At 41.2% G+C, this 18,105-nt stretch overlaps 1 protein-coding gene across 18 annotated transcripts in view; it reads left to right on the forward strand.

The window, feature by feature from the left end:
* The window catches only part of HDAC5 (histone deacetylase 5), a 1,827,433-nt gene that overhangs the window by 1,197,276 nt on the left and 612,052 nt on the right, over window positions 1-18,105 (forward strand). For 9 of the 18 annotated variants that reach the window (XM_086923942.1, XM_086923931.1, XM_086923933.1 and 6 more), the window contains one exon: window positions 16,867-17,001. The exons of 5 other annotated variants lie outside the window; for them this stretch is intronic. In XM_086923942.1, the coding sequence (XP_086780068.1) occupies window positions 16,867-17,001 (135 nt within the window). The remainder of the gene's footprint in view (window positions 1-16,866; window positions 17,002-18,105) is intronic. 4 more of the 18 variants (XM_086923932.1, XM_086923935.1, XM_086923936.1 and 1 more) reach the window with 1 other exon arrangement.

An 18,105-nucleotide genomic window follows, 5' to 3' on the forward strand; every position in this document is an offset into this window, starting at 1 on the left:
CTTCCTTTTTTCCTGCAGTTAGCACGAACAGGTCTGTCTCATGCTACCTTAAAGGTGTTTCTGGCTGCAATATCCAGATATCGACAGGATGGGACCAATTCTCTGTACTCAGCAAGGATTATCCAACAATTCTTCAGAGGCCTCTTTAGAATGTTCCCTCCTGTACGCCGTCCGCCTCCTTCGTGGCATCTAAATGTGGTCCTAGCTCAACTCATGCGTCACCCATTCGAGCCCATCCACAAGGCCTACTTGAAGTACCTTTCGTGGAAAGTATCACTGCTCTTGGCTTTAACATCCTCCAGGAGGGTTAGTGATATCCAAGCTTTCACTGTGCACCATCCTTTCCTGCAATTCACAAGTGACTCTGTGATACTTCGCACAAATCCAAAATACATTCCGAAAGTACCTTCGGATTTCCATCTCAACAAACCTATTGTTCTTAAGTCGTTCTTTTCAAACCCGCAAACACCTGCGGAAAGAGCGTTACACTCGCTTGACATTAAAAGATGTCTAAAATTCTACCTACAAAGAACATCTGCTCTACGCACTTCTGACCAGTTGTTCATTACCTACGGTGCGATTCGTAAGGGGCAGGCAGTTTCAAAACAGACTATTTCAAGATGGATCTCTGCTGCCATTGCCTTTTGCCATGCACAGGCTGGGAGACCTTTACTGTCAGCGCCCAGAGTGCACTCTACAAGAGCGGTCTCTTCATCTATGGCCTTATTTGCTGGAGTCCCTCTTCAGCAGATCTGCAAGGCGGCTACTTGGGCTAGTCGCCATACCTTTTCCAGACATTACTGTCTAGAATCGATCAGCGAGGCTGATACTTCTGTGGGTCGAGCTGTTCTACGGAATCTGTTTCACTAAGGTGAGGCTCTGTTTCCCACCTCCTTGTTTCTGCTGTCAGACGCTTCTTATGTTCTGTTCACACATATTTCCATGATTGCATTATGTTATGCTTAATACGATATGTGTATTTTCACTTTGCATTGTTATATGGGTTACTTGCTGACAAGCTTGGCTTCATTAGCGTCTGCCCAGCAAGGATATGTACTGCTAGCTACTCTGATTCAGGCATGTGAATCTATGAAAGAAACCCCTAATACTGGAGAAGAACAATAGTTACTTACCTGTAATCTGTGATTCTCCAGTGTTGGTGTCTTTCATAGATTCACATGCAACCCGCCCACCTCCCCTCAGAGGCTTTTAGGCTATAAGGGTTTTACCTACACTCCTGCGAGAAAATCTGAGAGCCTGAGCCTCTGGGGAGAAGGTTCTGATGGGTGCTGGCGCCTGATTGGCTGGACTTTGGACTATACATAATGACTAGGATTGTCACGAAGGTGGAAGTTTTTTCTATGGTAGCTTGGGCTACTTTACTTCCTGGTTGGGAATTAGTGTTTTTTCCAATGTAATTATGGCATATTACTGCTTTTTTATGTACCGTGGGACTCCCACTCCGACGACGGGGAATGATTCAGGCATGTGAATCTATGAAAGACACCAATACTGGAGAACCACAGATTACAGGTAAGTAACTATTGTTCATCTTCATCTTAGTAGAGGTTACTCAGACAGCAAAGCAGTTTAATTGTATGTGTTAAGAACTGGAAATAAGGCAAATAAATAATACAGATCACAAATAAAATGTATCCTGTGCAATTTTAGCATATCCTGTCGTTTCCAGGAGTTTCTTTGGATATAAAGCTAATAGATTTTGTAAAATCCAAACTCTGGCAGAGATTAAACAAAGGTGATGTCGTACTTGGCTCTATTTACTAATACAAAAATGGAATGCTGCGGGTAATCATTGTTTGCTGGGCTGTGGATAGTTTAATATGAAGAACTCTTTCCTTAAAATTCCTAAAGACCTTTACAAACTGGAATGTTAAGATCTTTCAGTCCTTCAAATTAAAAGATCGCTTGTTGAGGGTCAATGATGCAAGGTTTCTAATTTCATTAAAATTCAGAAAAAAACCACTTCATGTGAGATCATTAAATTTACCCACAACCCTATTGAGGCAAGTGTATGGGGTAAAGTAGATTCCCCCAGTATTGAATAACTGATTTGCAGAAGAAAAAGCAAGAATTGATCCAACACTAGCTAAAATATATTTTATATCTTGGAATACCCTTTAGTGAACCTGTCGGTCAAGGCCCAAAAGGTGGCAGTAGTTTTCCTAGCGCTCTTGTTGATTTATTGATAAGGCCATGTTTGAGGCATGTGTGCTGTAGATACACATGCGTTGTATACTCCTGCCATCTAGTGTTGAGTCCTGATGTTTGCAAGTTGTTTTTCTTCGAAGAAGTCTTTTCCTAGCCACAAGGTAATGTAACTCCTCCTTTCAGTTATAATGAGCATGGGCATCAATTCCATTATTAGATTGTTTTTCCACAAGAGGGTGAGAATCAAGTGAGTGAAGTATAGAGTTGTCCATGTGTATGTAATGTAAATAATAAGAACTGCAACAACCACTGGTGCCCGGGGAGGATGGAGGGCACTTATGAATCTACAGCTCTACATGCCAAGAACAGATGCTTACACATGCCTCCATTTGGGGCATGCGTACTGTAGATACACATGCTTTGCATAGACTATATAGCAGTATTCTCCCAAAGCAGTGGCTAACCCATAGGTGTTACCGTTATTTGAAATGTTTTTAGCACTGCTTGTCCCACATTGGCTTGTTGATGTGCTAACACAGCCACACAATACATGTGTAGTAAAGGTGTGTGGTGTAGACCATATTACTGCTTTACAAATATCAGATATGGGAATTTTACAGAAAAAGCCCATAGACGCTGCTATTTTACGAGTGGAATGTGCTCTAGGAAGTATAGATAAAGTTCTTTTAGCTTAAGCATTGCAAGTTTGAATACATTTAACAATCCATCTAGAAATACCAGATTTAGAGTAAGGATTGCCTTTGTGAGGTGTAGTAAATGCTAAAAACAGTTGCTTTGTTTTACGAAAATTCTTTGTCCTTTCAATATAGTATAATAGCGCTCTTCTGACGTCAAGTGTGTGAAGAGCGCTTTCCGCCACCGAATCAGGCTGAGGAAAAGCAGAAACCACTTTTAGAAGGAATTTTGGGTTTGTACAAAGAACTACTCTATCTTTATGAAGTTGGAAGAAGGGTTCTTCTAAAGTTAATGCCTGTAGCTCACCAACTCTCCTTAATGAAGTGATCGCAATCAGGAAGGCAACTTTCTAAGAGAGAAACTGTAAAGGACAATTGTGCAATGGCTTAAAAGATGGACCGTGAGTCTTGTAAGAACAATGTTAAGATTCCAAATTAGTGCAGATGGTACCCTGGGTGGTTTTACTCTTTTAGGGCCTTCCATAAAGGCTTGAATTACTGGAACCTTGAACAAAGATAAGTGTTGTCTGTTTTGCAAATATCCGGCTACTGCTGCAAGGTGCAATCAAATGGATGCATAGGCTAAGCCAGCTCGCTGTAGATACAAAAAGTAACAAATAATATTTTGTACAGATGTATTTAGCGAATCAATATTATTGTTCTTACTATGTACAACAAACCTTTTCCATTTCGCCGCATAACATGCTCTGGTGGTAGGCTTTCTTGCCTCTTTAAGAATTGTCATATAATCTAGCGGCAAATCTGAGTAGCTAAACTTTGACTTCAGTAGTCAATTTGCTAGGTAGAGCACCTTGGGGTTTGGGTGTCGATTTCTCCATGGTTCTGAGTGAGAAGGCTGGAATTGAGGTGAGCTTTTGATGTGGAACCCCTAATAGTTCCAAGAGTGTGGTGAACGACGGTTGACGAGCCCATGTGGGAGCTACTAAAATCAGTGTGAGTGATGTTTGCCTGAGCTTCTGAAATGGAAGGAGAGAGAGAGACGAAAAAGCAGGAGTATGCAAAGCATGTGACTTTACAGCTCTACATGCCAAGAACAGATGCTTACATGGTAAGTAACATAATCCTTCTCAGGTGAATGTACCAGCATGTAAAACAGTTAAAAATGGCAAGGTCAGGGTACCAATTGATTTTGTATTTGTTTCTATGGAACTCTACCCATTTTGACACAATTATCATTTTACTGATCCTTTTCTATCTCATTGTCCTTGCTGGGTTATTCTATGACAACAAATTATATGTTCCTAAGGTACCAGTGGAATAAATACTCTTAGCACAAGATATTCAGAAATTACCCTTAATAAACTGGGTGCATTTCCAGTTTGATCAAAGCTGAATCCGTTGATGATGATAATTCTCTGTACTGGTTTGATCAGTTAATAATAGGAGTTGTGTTATTTAGACTAGGGATCCTGGTTGATTTTAACATCAAATAAATATGGGTTTACAAACTTTGTGCTGTTGCCTAGAATGTTACGTTCGACAACTCACATTTTCTCAATGCCTACTCTAGGTTTATTGGACTTTGGAGCCTTCTAAGCGAACCGCTTCTAATAGTATTGATGAGGAGCTTTTAGATTTGATAACAGTGTGAGGAATTACTCAAATTATTACGTCTATGATCCGATCTAGAGCAGCTTGTATGTGCGTATGATAGAAATATCGAATGGTGGGTACAGCGGCTGTTTATGCGAGACTGATTGTCCATAATGGAAAAATAACTTACGCCTAGAAAGATAGGGATCATCCAGCATCTTGTCACTTCATTCTTTAATCAATATGGTCTAAAACTGTGTATTCTGTCAAAACTGAAGCGTGGCTCAATGGTTAGAGAGGCAGACCCTGATGCAGAGGTCTGGCCCAGGTCCAGGGTTCAATTCCCGCCTCAGCGGCTCTTGGACTCAATCTCCCCGGACCTGATAATTCTCTCCTCGGTGCCTAGTCTAATCATGGGTCTCACTCTGTGACTCTGGGCAATAGCTTGCTTAATCACCACAATGGCCCCAGTAGCGCTTGGATGACTGGCTTCACCTTGGGGGTGCCCAGGAGTGGACATCTCACAGGAAAGCCAGAAAGGGTTCCACAGCGGTATGAATACAGCGCTTCGAGACCTCTGGGCAGAAGGCACTATATAAATACAAACACATTTACATTTACATATGTTTGCTGCAGATACAGATGCTATGCACACTCCTAGCATTGGGTCCGGAATCTGTAAGTTGTTTTTCTTGAGGAAGTTTTGCGTTCGGCATTGTGCATTATATCCCATCCTCCTCATGACATTGCACATGTTCAACGGCTCCTTTGTTAGATTGTTTTTCCTCCATCTGGCTCGGACGGACTGCATCGGAGCTCTACAGTTTCGACACCCACGCGGCTTACAGACAGAAAAAGAAAATCCTTGCAATTGAAGATCAACAACGAACAACAACACGCACCTCTGATACACATTGGAACCATTTACAAAGCGAGCACTCACTCCAGACTTTTGCTTCGTCAACATCCACACCTGTTGAGAATGTCCATGTCTGAGTAATGGAGGTGGAAAAAAGAAAGCTTATTTTGATGGTGCCCTTGGTGCGGGACCAAATATGCTCATAAAGTCTGTAATTTGTGCTTATTTCCAGAATATAAGGAACAGTACTGTGCAGCGTGCACCCTCTTCAAAAACAAGCATTGGCATAGCCAATAGGTCTCGCATTTGGCACCTTATAAGTGTTCAGCTATCATGCAACAGTTGATGTTGTTGCACCAAGGATATTGTGCTGCATAACTAAATACTTATAAAGTCCCAAAAGCGATACCTATTGGCTATGCCAATTACCAGCCACTGTTAAGCGTCGTGTTTGTACCAGTCATTGCCACACTGTGGGGAACTCTTATCTGAGATCTTTACAGCACATTTGGTGACGTAGAACCTCTGGGAAGCTCAAAAATTAAAAGTAAAGATGGTCACCAAATGTTGTCTCCACAGAAGGTATATACCGAAAATGTAAACTGTCTACAGAGCAGTCCGTTCCCACAAACATTTCTAGCATCAAGTAGTGGGAAAGCCCCCCTTCAGCCAACCCTAATTCCCCCAGGCGTGTAAACGTACAGACTACTGGTCTCCTGTTTACTTACATAGGGATTCAAGAATAGCCCAGGATTATTCTCAGCAAGGGTAACAGAATTACTACAAATGTATGATGATGAGGCATTATCCTATGTCGATGACATCTATCTTACAGACGATGACCTGGAGACTCACTTGAAAAAGAGTGAACACCATAATACTTGGGTTCGCATCGGAAGGTTACAAATTGAACTTTAAAAAATCAAGAATAGCCCATCTAACTGTCCTATTTTTAGGATATGAATTATCAAGTGAAGGCAAAAGCCTGGCGGACAATTTCTTAGAGAAATGTGCAGTACTCCAAGCACCTAAAACGCTGAAGAATTTACAATCAATACTAGATTTCCCGAATTTTGGAAGAACATACATTCCAAATTATGCAGAGAGGGTTAAACCTCTCTCCGAATTAATAAAACCTGATTTCAAACCAAATAATTGGACTCAAAAACACACAGAAATTTTTAGATCATTACAGACAGACATGTTAACTAAAACAAAACTGCAAACACGCGCAAATGAACGCAATCTGGTAATCCGAGTCATCCCAGAAAGATGCGGATTCACATACCTGACCTCTAATGAGGGAGAAACTGTACCCATAGCTTACAAATCACATTTGTACACACAAGCTGAAATGAAATTCAGTTCTACAGAAAAAATTCTGACAGCGGTTCAAACTGCTGTAGCAAGAGAAAGAGCCCTCGCACAAGGTAAACGTATAATAATAGTTACACCTGTACCTGCTTTAGAAGCAGTAACAAGAGCAAGCATCCCAAATGCTAAGGCACTACATCCAAGATGGATACAGTGGGTTAATTATCTTGCTGCACCAGACGTAGTATACAAATTTGATCCTAATTTAAAAACACAAGATTTTCTGCAATATGATAATGAATGTCCTCTGCCGACCGAAATCCTGCCTCTGTAACATTACGGCTGTATAATATACTAGCAGCCCGTCCCGACGTTGTCCGTGTATGAATTGCTGCCGGCCAGTAGTACATTTTTTTTGTAGGATTTCGTTTTGATAGCATTTCTTATCTGGGACAGGCCTGTGAAACGCTCCGATTCACAGTGCACTGCTGATGCACTTGAGTGTGCGCGTTCAGTAGTGTGTGAACTAGTTTCCCTACTTTATTTTTCCTTACAATATTATATAGCGCGAACTCAACAACATGGCATGAGCACAATTTACATTACAGAAGAACACATTCATTTGTGGTAGGCACGAGGAGACGAAGCGATTTGCCTGGAATCACAGGATGTTGAGCTGATGCCGAGATTCGAACGTAGCTCCCCAGCTCTAAAGTTCGCAATTCTAGAACTTGTGGCGGGAGGTGTGTCTGAAAGTGTATGTCGGTGCTGGCCATCTATGAGAGAGACCTGTGCATTTTTCAAATGGGTGGTGAAAAAATATGAGTATGTTTCTGGAGATGTGGGCCTCCATGCCACCAATGTACTTACCGGGCGAGGGTAAACACCCATTAGTCCGCAACTTTCTTTCTGCATACCATCACTCCGCATACTTTCATTACGAAAGTACTATAACTCAGCAATGCCATTATAACGCACGGCTTTACATTTTATATGCTTTTACCACAAATACATATACAACGAAATTTGTTGTAAATGCATGAATGGTAAAAGCATGTTTTTTTTGTTTTAATGTTTCGATAAGGTAAGTATGGGTATAGGGGTATATGTTTTGGGGTACTGAGGTATATGTTTTGGGGGGTTTGGTTATTTTAAGGGTTCAGATATAGTTTTTGGTTATGGGGTACAGGGGTAGTTTTAGGGTTTAGGGATAGGTATGGGTTTTGGGGTACAGGGGTATTTTTAGGGTTCAGGGCTAGGTTTGGGTTTTGCGGTACAGGGGTATTTTTAGGGTTCAGGGCTAGGTTTGGGTTTTGGGGTACATGGGTATTTTAGGGTTCAGGGGTAGGTTTGGGTTTTGGGGTACAGGGTTATTTTTAGGTTTTGGGGTACAGGGTTATTTTTAGGGTTCAGGGCTAGGTTTGGGTTTTCGGGTACAGGGTTATTTTTAGGGTTCAGGGCTAGGTTTGGATTTTGGGGTACAGAGGTATTTTTAGAGTTCAGGGGTAGGTTTAGGTTTTGGGGAACAGGGGTATTTCAAGGGTTCAGGGCTAGGTTAGGGGGGTTCAGTTTTTTTTAGGGTTATGAGGTCGGTTTGGGTTTTGGGGTACAGTGGTATTTTAGGGGTTCAGGGCTAGGTTTGGGTTTTGGGGTACAGGGGTATTTTTAGGGTTCAGGGGTAGGTTTGGAGGTACAGGGGTATTTATAGGGTTCAGGGCTACGTTTAGGTTTTGGGGTACAGGGGTATTTTAGGGTTTAGGGATAGTTTTGGGTTTTGGGGTACAGGGTATATTTATAGAGTTAAGATGGGTTAGTGTGTAAGGGTGTTGGGGTATTTTAAGGAGTAAGGGTGGGTTATGAATTATGATTATGGGATGCAGGGGTATTTAAAGGGAGCAGGGTGGGATTAGCACACAATATGAGACATGGCATGAAGGGCGGAACGTACCACACGCCTCCAGCGTTTGTCACACCCCCAGCACACGCCTACAGCACAACGCAGACACGCCCACAAGGGACTACTTTGCTGGCACAGTTCTTTTACCTTTTAAATGTATATGGTGGGCGTCTGCATAGCCTATGTCCTTCTGCTGCAACTGCCCTTTCCAACGCTGTATTGGGTGTTGTGATTGGTGCTGTGGTTCCTGAGATTACCCGCCTCAAAGGTTTGGGCTCTCTCTTTATTATATTAGTATGGATACAGACGGATCAGCACAACCCGCAGTTGGGGGGTAAACAAGCAAATAGTGCTGCGTGCACGATTGTTAATGGTCGTTGGCACGAAGGGAAATTTAGACCATTGGTCACTAAAACTCAATCTCTAGGAGATTGTACAGCTCAGCGAGCTGAACTACTGGCTTTTAAGATGGCGCTTGAAAATACCGATCGCGAGTTCCCCACACTAATAGTGCGCGATTCGTATTACTGCGTTCAGTTTTACAATGAATACTTGCTGAACCGGGAGTTCAAAATGGTTTCAAAGATGCAAAAGGGGGCACAATCAAGCATAAAACGCTTTGTGAACAAGTAGTTCTTTTACAGAAAGAACTACAAAAGACTCACGTGATACATACACTGAGTCATCGACGTGATGGCGTTCACGTTGCAGGGAATTCATTGGCTGATAGAGCCACAGCGGCGGCTGGTCAACCGGCTTCCTTAGCCACTAAAAAGCGTTCAGAAAAACAAATAGATGGAGAAACCATGCTGGCAGTAAAAGCCTCATTAAAAGGCGATTATGCGGCATTACCTCTCAACTATCCACTCAATAATACATACATAATTGATGCGAACTCTGTTCCGTGTGCTCGAATCCCTGGAGTGGGGGATAGAGTAATTCCAAACACGAACCGGAGAATCTTCTTGATGCAGGAAGCACACATGGGATTGGGTCTGAGGCACCAAGAGATCCTGAAATCTATTATAGAATTACAATCACAATACTGGTGGCCGGGAATGAGCGTAGAAATTTACAATTAGGCAGTAAATTGTGAGGACTGCAACAGAGATCGCAGTTGTGAACCGGACCAGACACCAGCCCAGACACCACTATTAGACAGCATCAGGCTATCTATGCGCAAAAGTCCTACCGGACAAATGCGGTCCCATAATTATTAAGACTTGATTCACTAAAAGATGTGGCCCCAGCGCTCGGCTGACGCCAGAACTGTTATAAATGATTTGCGAGTCTTTATCGGCACATACGCAATTGGCATGCTACATTCTGATCAGGGTCCTGCGTTTAGCTCTCGAGCTTACAAAAAGGTCATGAGCAGCATGGGCATTGCATTGCGGTACTCTTCTCCCTTCCACCCTGAGGGAAATGCGGTTGTGGAAAGAAAAAAACGTGACATAAAGCAATCTATAACGGCGAGGGTATTAGGTTCGGGGGATGGGTGGGTCAAACATCTAACAAGTGTCCAACGTAGTCTTAACAATCTGCCAAGAAATTCTCTAAAGGGTTTCACTCCATATGAACTATTGTTCGGTACTAGAATGAGAATCCAGGACTTGGATAGTCATACTTCAGTGGTAGAAGAAAAAGCCTTTGTTATCAAAGATCGTTTGGCTGTTTTATAGGACTTAAATGAAACAAGAAAAAGTCTAAGTAACATAAAGTCTAAGCCAACAACCACTGAAGAACCACCTGTCCCAGCAAGACCTGTCTGGATTCCAAAGATTGGGGATCTGTTCAGAGAAAAGATCGCGGTGAAGAAGGAATTTGGGCCTTCTTACAGAAAATCAGTACCTGTCTTAGCTGTCAGCGGAACAAGATCAGTAGTACTACCGCCACTTGCTGGTAAAAAGGAAAACAGAGTTGTTTCCATCGACCTGGTGAAACCACAATCATGTGGCCAATAATAAGTAGTAGGCCCAGTGGACTCCCAAGAAATAGCAGAAGACCAAATCTTGCTACAATCCAAGAGGTTCAAACTGAAAGACTAATCACTTTCGATAAACCATCAGTGAATAAAAAAGGACTATGCAACAAATCCATGGAACTTGTGCCTCTTGAAACCCAAATTGCAACAGTTCAAGAAACACCAGTCTACAACGATGTAGCCTCGGACTATACAAATGTAACAAAAGAAAATGCAAAGATCAATGGAAATCCGGAAGCAATCCCACCAATTGACAGAACTGCATCTGACTATTTTATCAACTTTGATGACTTTTCCGATGATCCGATTAAACATGGAGACAAGCCAGCAACAAAAACTTTCAAAATGAAAATTAAAGAACTTTTTCATCAACTCAAAGAAACATATCGGATTTTCCCTTGGATTGAACTATGGATTGTGTTAGGTGTACTTACCCTTCTACTTTGGCTAATCTAGTTTTAATTTTGGGTAGATTTATTGATGGAAAATACAGTACAATGGACACCGCAAGTCAGAACATCAACTTGGTCCTGAAACCACACAGTCCCTCTCACATAGAGAAAAGAGAACTATCATCAGTGAACATCGCCGCAAAGCCTATACCTGGTGGTATAGCATGGGACAGAACTGACTTTGAAATCTATGGCCAGGTCGAGCTCTTGAAGTATCCACACCAATTCAAGATTTCATTAAGTGACTTTGTGACACCAAGTTCCTTCTCTGATGATTGGGACTTTGAAAACATTAATAATATGATGTCAGATTTAGAAATGTTAGCAAAATTTACAGAACATGATTATTTACAGGGCTCGTCGAATTATGAAGAGATGTACTGTTATAACCACTATGGTCATCATTATCTGCATAAATCTGCGAATCCTAGAAATGTTTTTTCTTATAATCAGTGGGAACATTGTCCAAAACCGCCAATAGGCAGTTCGAAAACATTTTATGAAAAATTCCCATACTTTTCAGGGTTTAATCATACTGATCCAGAATTTTCTTATTTCAAGATGTTAAATGAGACAGGAATGAAAAACATGCTGACAAACACTAAATTGATATATTCTGAAAAGTTTTTGACAAAATGTCAACATTTGGTTTTGAGTTTTGGAAAAACAATATTGATACAAAAACAATCTGGGGAACAAAAGAATGGCAGGTACAAGGTCAAGAAGCATTATTCAGAGCCTGCATGATCCCAGAACAAATTATGTTCCTGAATGACACAATTCAGCAAACAACCTGTTTTGGCTTAGCTAAGATAAAAGATTTAAATAACCCGTCTATACCAAAACCTATGCCTGATAGAAACACCACTACAGATGAGGGGATAGACGTGTCCTATACTTTGAAACAAAACATAACAAATCCTGATTGGAAAAAAAGGTTGATCTGGCCCATAGACACAATTAACTGTCAAAATAGATTCCTGAACAAAATACAGGTGTTCAAACAGAACAGGCCAGACCCTAGATACTCCCAGAGACAACATCCAGGGATAGTAACAACATATAGTGTAGGAAAACTATGCCTTGACTGGCTACAGAAATCCACACTTCCCGAAATAAAGCAACACTTAACTTTACTTAAAGAAGGTGCTGACTTGCGAGATTTCATAATGGGACCTCGCAAACAGCGTCAAAAACGTTTCATATACGCCGGTATATACGCTGCTTACAATGAAGCTTGGAAATTGAAACAAATTGAAACTGCAGAATAAATATGGGAAATTGACCGTATCAATTTGGAAAAAGCATTTTCTGTAGTGGACAATGGGTTAACGACTCTGTCCTCCAGAATCTATTCACTGGACAGCATCGTATCATCTGCTATTGATATAATAGAGCAGGACATGCTAATGTTACAACATGGCCAGTCCCAACTACGTTCTATTGTACAGCTAGGTTGGACATTCTAAAACCTACGTTCAGGCTATGTGCCATGGCGTTTAATCAACATAACATCATTGTTTTCTATCTTTAACCTTCCTGATAAACAAATCAGTTTGGCACAGAAAGGAGCAGACTATACGATACTGAGCATTGAAAAACTTGAGAGATTACCATTGACAGTCAGAGACACCGGTCATTGAATGGATAATACATGGGACAATTTCAATCCCAATAACAACTTTTCAGTTTCAATACTGCCAAAAATAGATACCAGCAGGCCTGTATGAAAGGTTGGGTAAATGATACATCAAAACGACCTGGAATTTACCTTATACACACAAATGTTACAGTGAAGGGAAAAAAGAGGTATTTCTTAGTGGTAATGATTGTAAAAAATCACTGAGCAGTATACTCCTGTGTCAAGGTATTAACTTGCATGGGGCCTGTGAAGGTTCTTCAAACAAACTTTAATGTCATCTTCAGGGTACCCCTACTACAAAGTTAGAGCCATTTTTCAAACAGCTTTCCAATGGTAGCTACGTTTTAATAAGTGATCACAGCTGCTGTGGCATGGTGCCAGGAAGAGCCTATCTCACAACTGTGACGGCCAGGGTCATTTGCTGTATGCAAGTATTGTATCCAAATAACAATCCAGACATGGAGGCGGCAATATGGCCTTATGTGAATATCTCTTCTATTCGAATTGATACTTTAAGCAGAATGAAGTCTATTCTTTTACAGACAACTGTGCCTTTAACCTCGTCCAAAGAAACATATGACCTGCAAGTTGCAAGGACAGCGGCAGAGATACATACCTTATTATCGACAAATTGTCCGGTTCATTTCGTAGAAATGTTAAGCCAAATCTTAAACATGTCAGATACCAGTGGCATCGCACATGTATTTAAGACAATTTTTACAGGACTGCTAACACCCTTCGAAGCAGTTCTTGGCATCTTCCCGAATTTTGTGCATTCGCTCTTCGGTGGCCTGCCTCTTATTTTGGGACTCGTAGCAGGAATTTTATTTTTGTTTCTCCTGCTCCGGTATGGCAAGCCAAGTCACAGACAAACCCCTGGCAACAATGGAAGAAACGATCCTAGCAATACGATATCGAGACCGTATCACTAAGGTCCTCGGATTGGCCCGGCTAAGAGATCTGAATACTACCTGGTTTCTTTCATTCAGACCAATTTGGCAAAATTGCATCTTACCTGTGCTTCGATGCCTGCTATGCGGAGAAGAATGCGTGTTGGACGTGTGTCTTACACTACCATCAGCAGTACCAATGGATATCGACGCTTTGCTTTGTCCTGTTACGACTCATGCAACTTGTCCCCAGCGGCTACCTATTCTGATGACGGCATTCGTTGAGACTTCACCATTACGATTAAGTGGCGTTGAGGTACGAGATGAAAGCGGCACCACATAGGTACAACCTTCTGTGAACATTGCTGATCCTGACATCGATGATGGGAATGCATCGCACATTTGCACTATTTCCACCTTTTTGGAATTGACCCAACTTTCACCTACTGTTGTAGAGGAATTTTTTACTGACGTATCAGAGCTAATGTTCTCCCCTAACAACGAGAATAATATTTAAAGATAAACGAGCTCCCAGCGTTCCCTGAACTCTGAATTCGGCCTTCAGTTTTGATAAACAGAACCCCAATAAGATAGTGACAATATTTTTTTCTCTCCCTTCCCGAGAACGAAATTATTTTTCCATAAATTTCCAAAATATTTACAGTTTTTTATTTTTTTTTGGCACATGGTACTCTGCTTAAAGTAGAACTATTCTTAGAGAACAGAAGTTCTATTGTTAGAGACAACATTTTGAATCAGCCTCTAGCATATGTACAAACCTGTATAACTTTGTGATGAAATGGTCTCAACTTTTTTTTTCTGTATTCAGAGCCATTTCATAAATGTAATTTTCGCTATTCATTCAGCATATATTTATATTTGCATTTCCTGAATGGTAACTTTGCTTGAAAACGTACATTATAATACTCATTTTGTGTATCTATACCATTTCAAATGCATTTCATTGTATTTTGGGGTGGGTTGGAAAACACATGCATACTTATATGTTTATATATTGCTTAGTATTTAGTAATGATGGACATTATACGTGGAGTGGGTGTTATGAATGTATCTAGGACCCTAATTAATTATCCCTGATTCATGTCCTTATGCGGTTATGATAAACCATGTCCTAATGAAGACATACAAATCTTACCCATATTCAGCAATAGCCCACGCAGCCCAAATATGGCAAGGCTACTTCCTTAGATTCCTAGAGAGCACAACGAGTTCTTTCGACACACCAAACCTTCAGTAACCTGGGGATTCCCCATGACTTTGTTTTGATTTGTCATTGAACTCCTGCGAGCACTAAAGGAACAGTCAGTTCTTAGTGACATCTTTATTGACGTCTTATGTCCAACCTTACGTCAAACACGGCACCTTCCAGGTATAAATATACCAACACTTGCCTTAAGCAAACACACGGTGGTATGGAGCAGAGCAGCTATCTACTTATCCGAAGCCCAGCTGATGCGAGAGCCGAAGGAAGCCGCCCCTCCCCTTTGACACGCTGGAGAAGCTGCCTTTTCTCACGCCGAGAAATCCAGCTCTGGTGTTTCTAGTCACCCTTGCTGGGTGCTGGAAGATCGAGTCCTGAGAAACGAGATACAAGACCTCCTTCATTCTATAACCAAGGTACGGACCTGACTCAAACCTTAGAGAGAATTCTTGATTCAGATTCTTGGCAAAAAAACAACTTAACTTAAAACTGGCACTTACTTACTTACATTTCCCACGTATTAGGCTTAGGTCGGGTACACCGGGGTAGGCGTATCTTAGAAGCACCAGTTGAGTTTGTTTAGTCAATGTTTTTATGTATGTAAATATTTTATATATTTTAAAGTGACATGTGGCTAAGATACCATATCAATGCTTTTACAGTATTATTTTATAATACTCCTTTTACTGTCCGCACTTTACTTCATGATAAGTATTGCAATTATAGCAATTCACTTCTCTTGCACGAGAAAGAAGACTGCTCAATAAAATAACACCTTTTTATTGAAAACGCCCGTCTCTCTATTTCTTTGCACTCTGGTGAAACTAAGCATGCACGATTGACTAAGTGAAATAGCTGTCTATTGTTTTCGCACGACTCTGGAGATTCACTCCTTATTCTGGGGGAGCAAAGTTGTCATGTTATATGGTTGTCAGAAGCTAATCCCTTCTTGTCTAAATCAGGGAAGTTAACTCCTCTCTGTTCATTCGAGAACGTTTCTAGTGACCTCTGAGCTAGCTGGCAAAACTAATTAAGTCTAACATAGTCAGTAGAGACCTAGAGACCTCAGTCCTACGTCTACACTGCTGTTTATGTTATTCCAATGCGCAGAGCCTATTGGGAATATAGGAACTACACTACAGTGTCCATGTATACTAAACAACCTAGTCCTCCCAGGACTATTATGAAATTGTTCGTTTGATTCAATGTATTGTGAAACTTAATAGCTTAGGCTACCAGAGGACCTTTCGGGCCTCGCCCAGACCATTGTTCATATACAAATATCGGACCCTACCCCAGCTCTCAGTGCTGGGGTCCCCTTGTTCCTTAAAACAGCACAGGTTTTATGCACACAGTTCGGTCTGTTGTACTTACATGCCATTCTAGAAAGCCAGGTTTTCAAGGTATTAAGAATGAGAATCCTTCCTAATCTCAGTGTTTGTAAGGTGTTAGAATGAAGTACCACCTTGGACCTCTAAGAGTACAAAAACAGATGTCACTCTGGATAGACAGTGAAGAGGATTCGGGGAAGTTATAGGATTGTTCAAAGAACAATTAAATGTCTCTTCTTTCACAAGGTTCGGCATTGTTCAAAATGTAATTGAGACAGACTATACATTTCTACTCGTTTTTTGTGTTTTTACAACTGCTGATCTTCATTGGTTTTTATGGGGGTGGAACAAACAGCTATCAGAAGACCAGAATTGTGATATTACGAGGAGACTGGGATTGGCAGTAGGCTTCATGGGTGTGTGCACTGCCCTTTCCCTCTTTCAGATTTCTTTGTAATTGCTCAGCCCACTTGTACGTTACATGAGGCATGCAGCGCCTTCTGCTTTGTTGTGCATGCATGACAGTTGAGAAATAATGCCTTCCTGCTTTGAGGTTTCTTTCATTGACATGGCTGTAAACTTGGCATGGTTTGCTCTCTTGTGTGCTCCACCACAGAATTAGCTCTCTAATGTGAGACACGCTGGCCAAGTTCACACCATCCCCCTCAAGGAGCCAGCAACAGGAACAAAATAAATGTTCCCATAAACATTACGGATAATGCATAATGAGTTAAGTGGCTGGCTGGCATTGTCCTTGCATTTGTAAGAAGTGGTTTACTGGGTGTCTGGCGAACACAACTTCGTGTTGTTGAGTGTTTTACCTGTCTCTTTCTCCCCCTTCCTTTGTCCCTCTGTAGCAGATGCACCCACAGCACAGATCATTAAACTTGGATGGGTCATCCAGCCAGATGGGCCTGTATACATCCCCCTCCCTGCCCAACATCTCTTTGGGACTGCAGGCTACTGTCACCGTGACAAATTCGCACCTCAACGTGAGTAAAGAGATTTGCACGCTCAGCACACGTACCATCCCTTTCTAACAGTCTCTTGTCCCACTTACCCATTTCTGATTCCTTGCTATGTCAGATCGCAATATGATGCACGGGGGACTGCATGCTCTGAGCTAATCGGTATGGCTTTTACCATGCATGAGGACTATTTCCTTATTACATTATATGTAAATACCCCTATGTACTTTTGTCCAACATGAACATGGAACAAAAAAATGTAGTAGAACAACAAATCCAAATCATTATAGATCCCTGAACAGTTTGAATGGAATAATGGAAACCAATGTTGTTTCTGACTTGAGTGCCCATGTAACAATGACTGGATGGGCATTTCAGTTCACATGCTGCGTAGGTTACTTTATGCACTGTTGCTTGTTCATTCTTGTGATGAGCTCTTCTTGGCAACATGTTTATTTTTAGGTTGCACACTCAATGTAGCGTGTGATCTGCGATATTGATGCAAAGGACTCCATAATTAACTTTCATTGTTGTGTAGATACATTTATTAAAATGCATATTGTAATGCTTAACTTAAAAGCAGTATAGAGTGGCCATGATGTCTCCAGCAAAGAGTGATCCTATATGTAAAGTAGTAGGTATTGAAACATTTCCACCCACACACCATCGCGTTGATTGCAACAACTATTAACACATGGTTTGAATTGCAGGTCATAGGGTTTAGACAGGTGACCATGTGAATGAATATAGTCTACTGAACACATAAATTAACATTCCTCATCATGGATGGGGAGTATTTGCAGAATGATTGCATATGTGATGCTAAGCACATTAGCAGCACTCTAATCTGCAACATAAACTCAGTCCACTTTTTAAACTGCATGTTTTAACAGTCTTGCATTTCTAATGGTGCATGCTTCTGCATGCCAGTGAGTGACTGAGCATGTAACACAGAGTACGTTTCAGTGCTGATGCATGGAGTAGTGTATATTTTGCTTTTACACTCCTTGTATTTTGACTTAAGTAGAATTTCATTGGGAAGCTGTGATCTCGCTTGCCCTAACTCCAAATCATCTGAGTTTGTTGTTGGCCTCATCCAAATTGTTTGATCTTAATTGGACTTCTTTT

This window comes from Lissotriton vulgaris, chromosome 5 (genome assembly GCF_964263255.1).
Source record: "Lissotriton vulgaris chromosome 5, aLisVul1.2, whole genome shotgun sequence".
In the NCBI taxonomy this organism is placed as follows: domain Eukaryota; kingdom Metazoa; phylum Chordata; class Amphibia; order Caudata; family Salamandridae; genus Lissotriton; species Lissotriton vulgaris.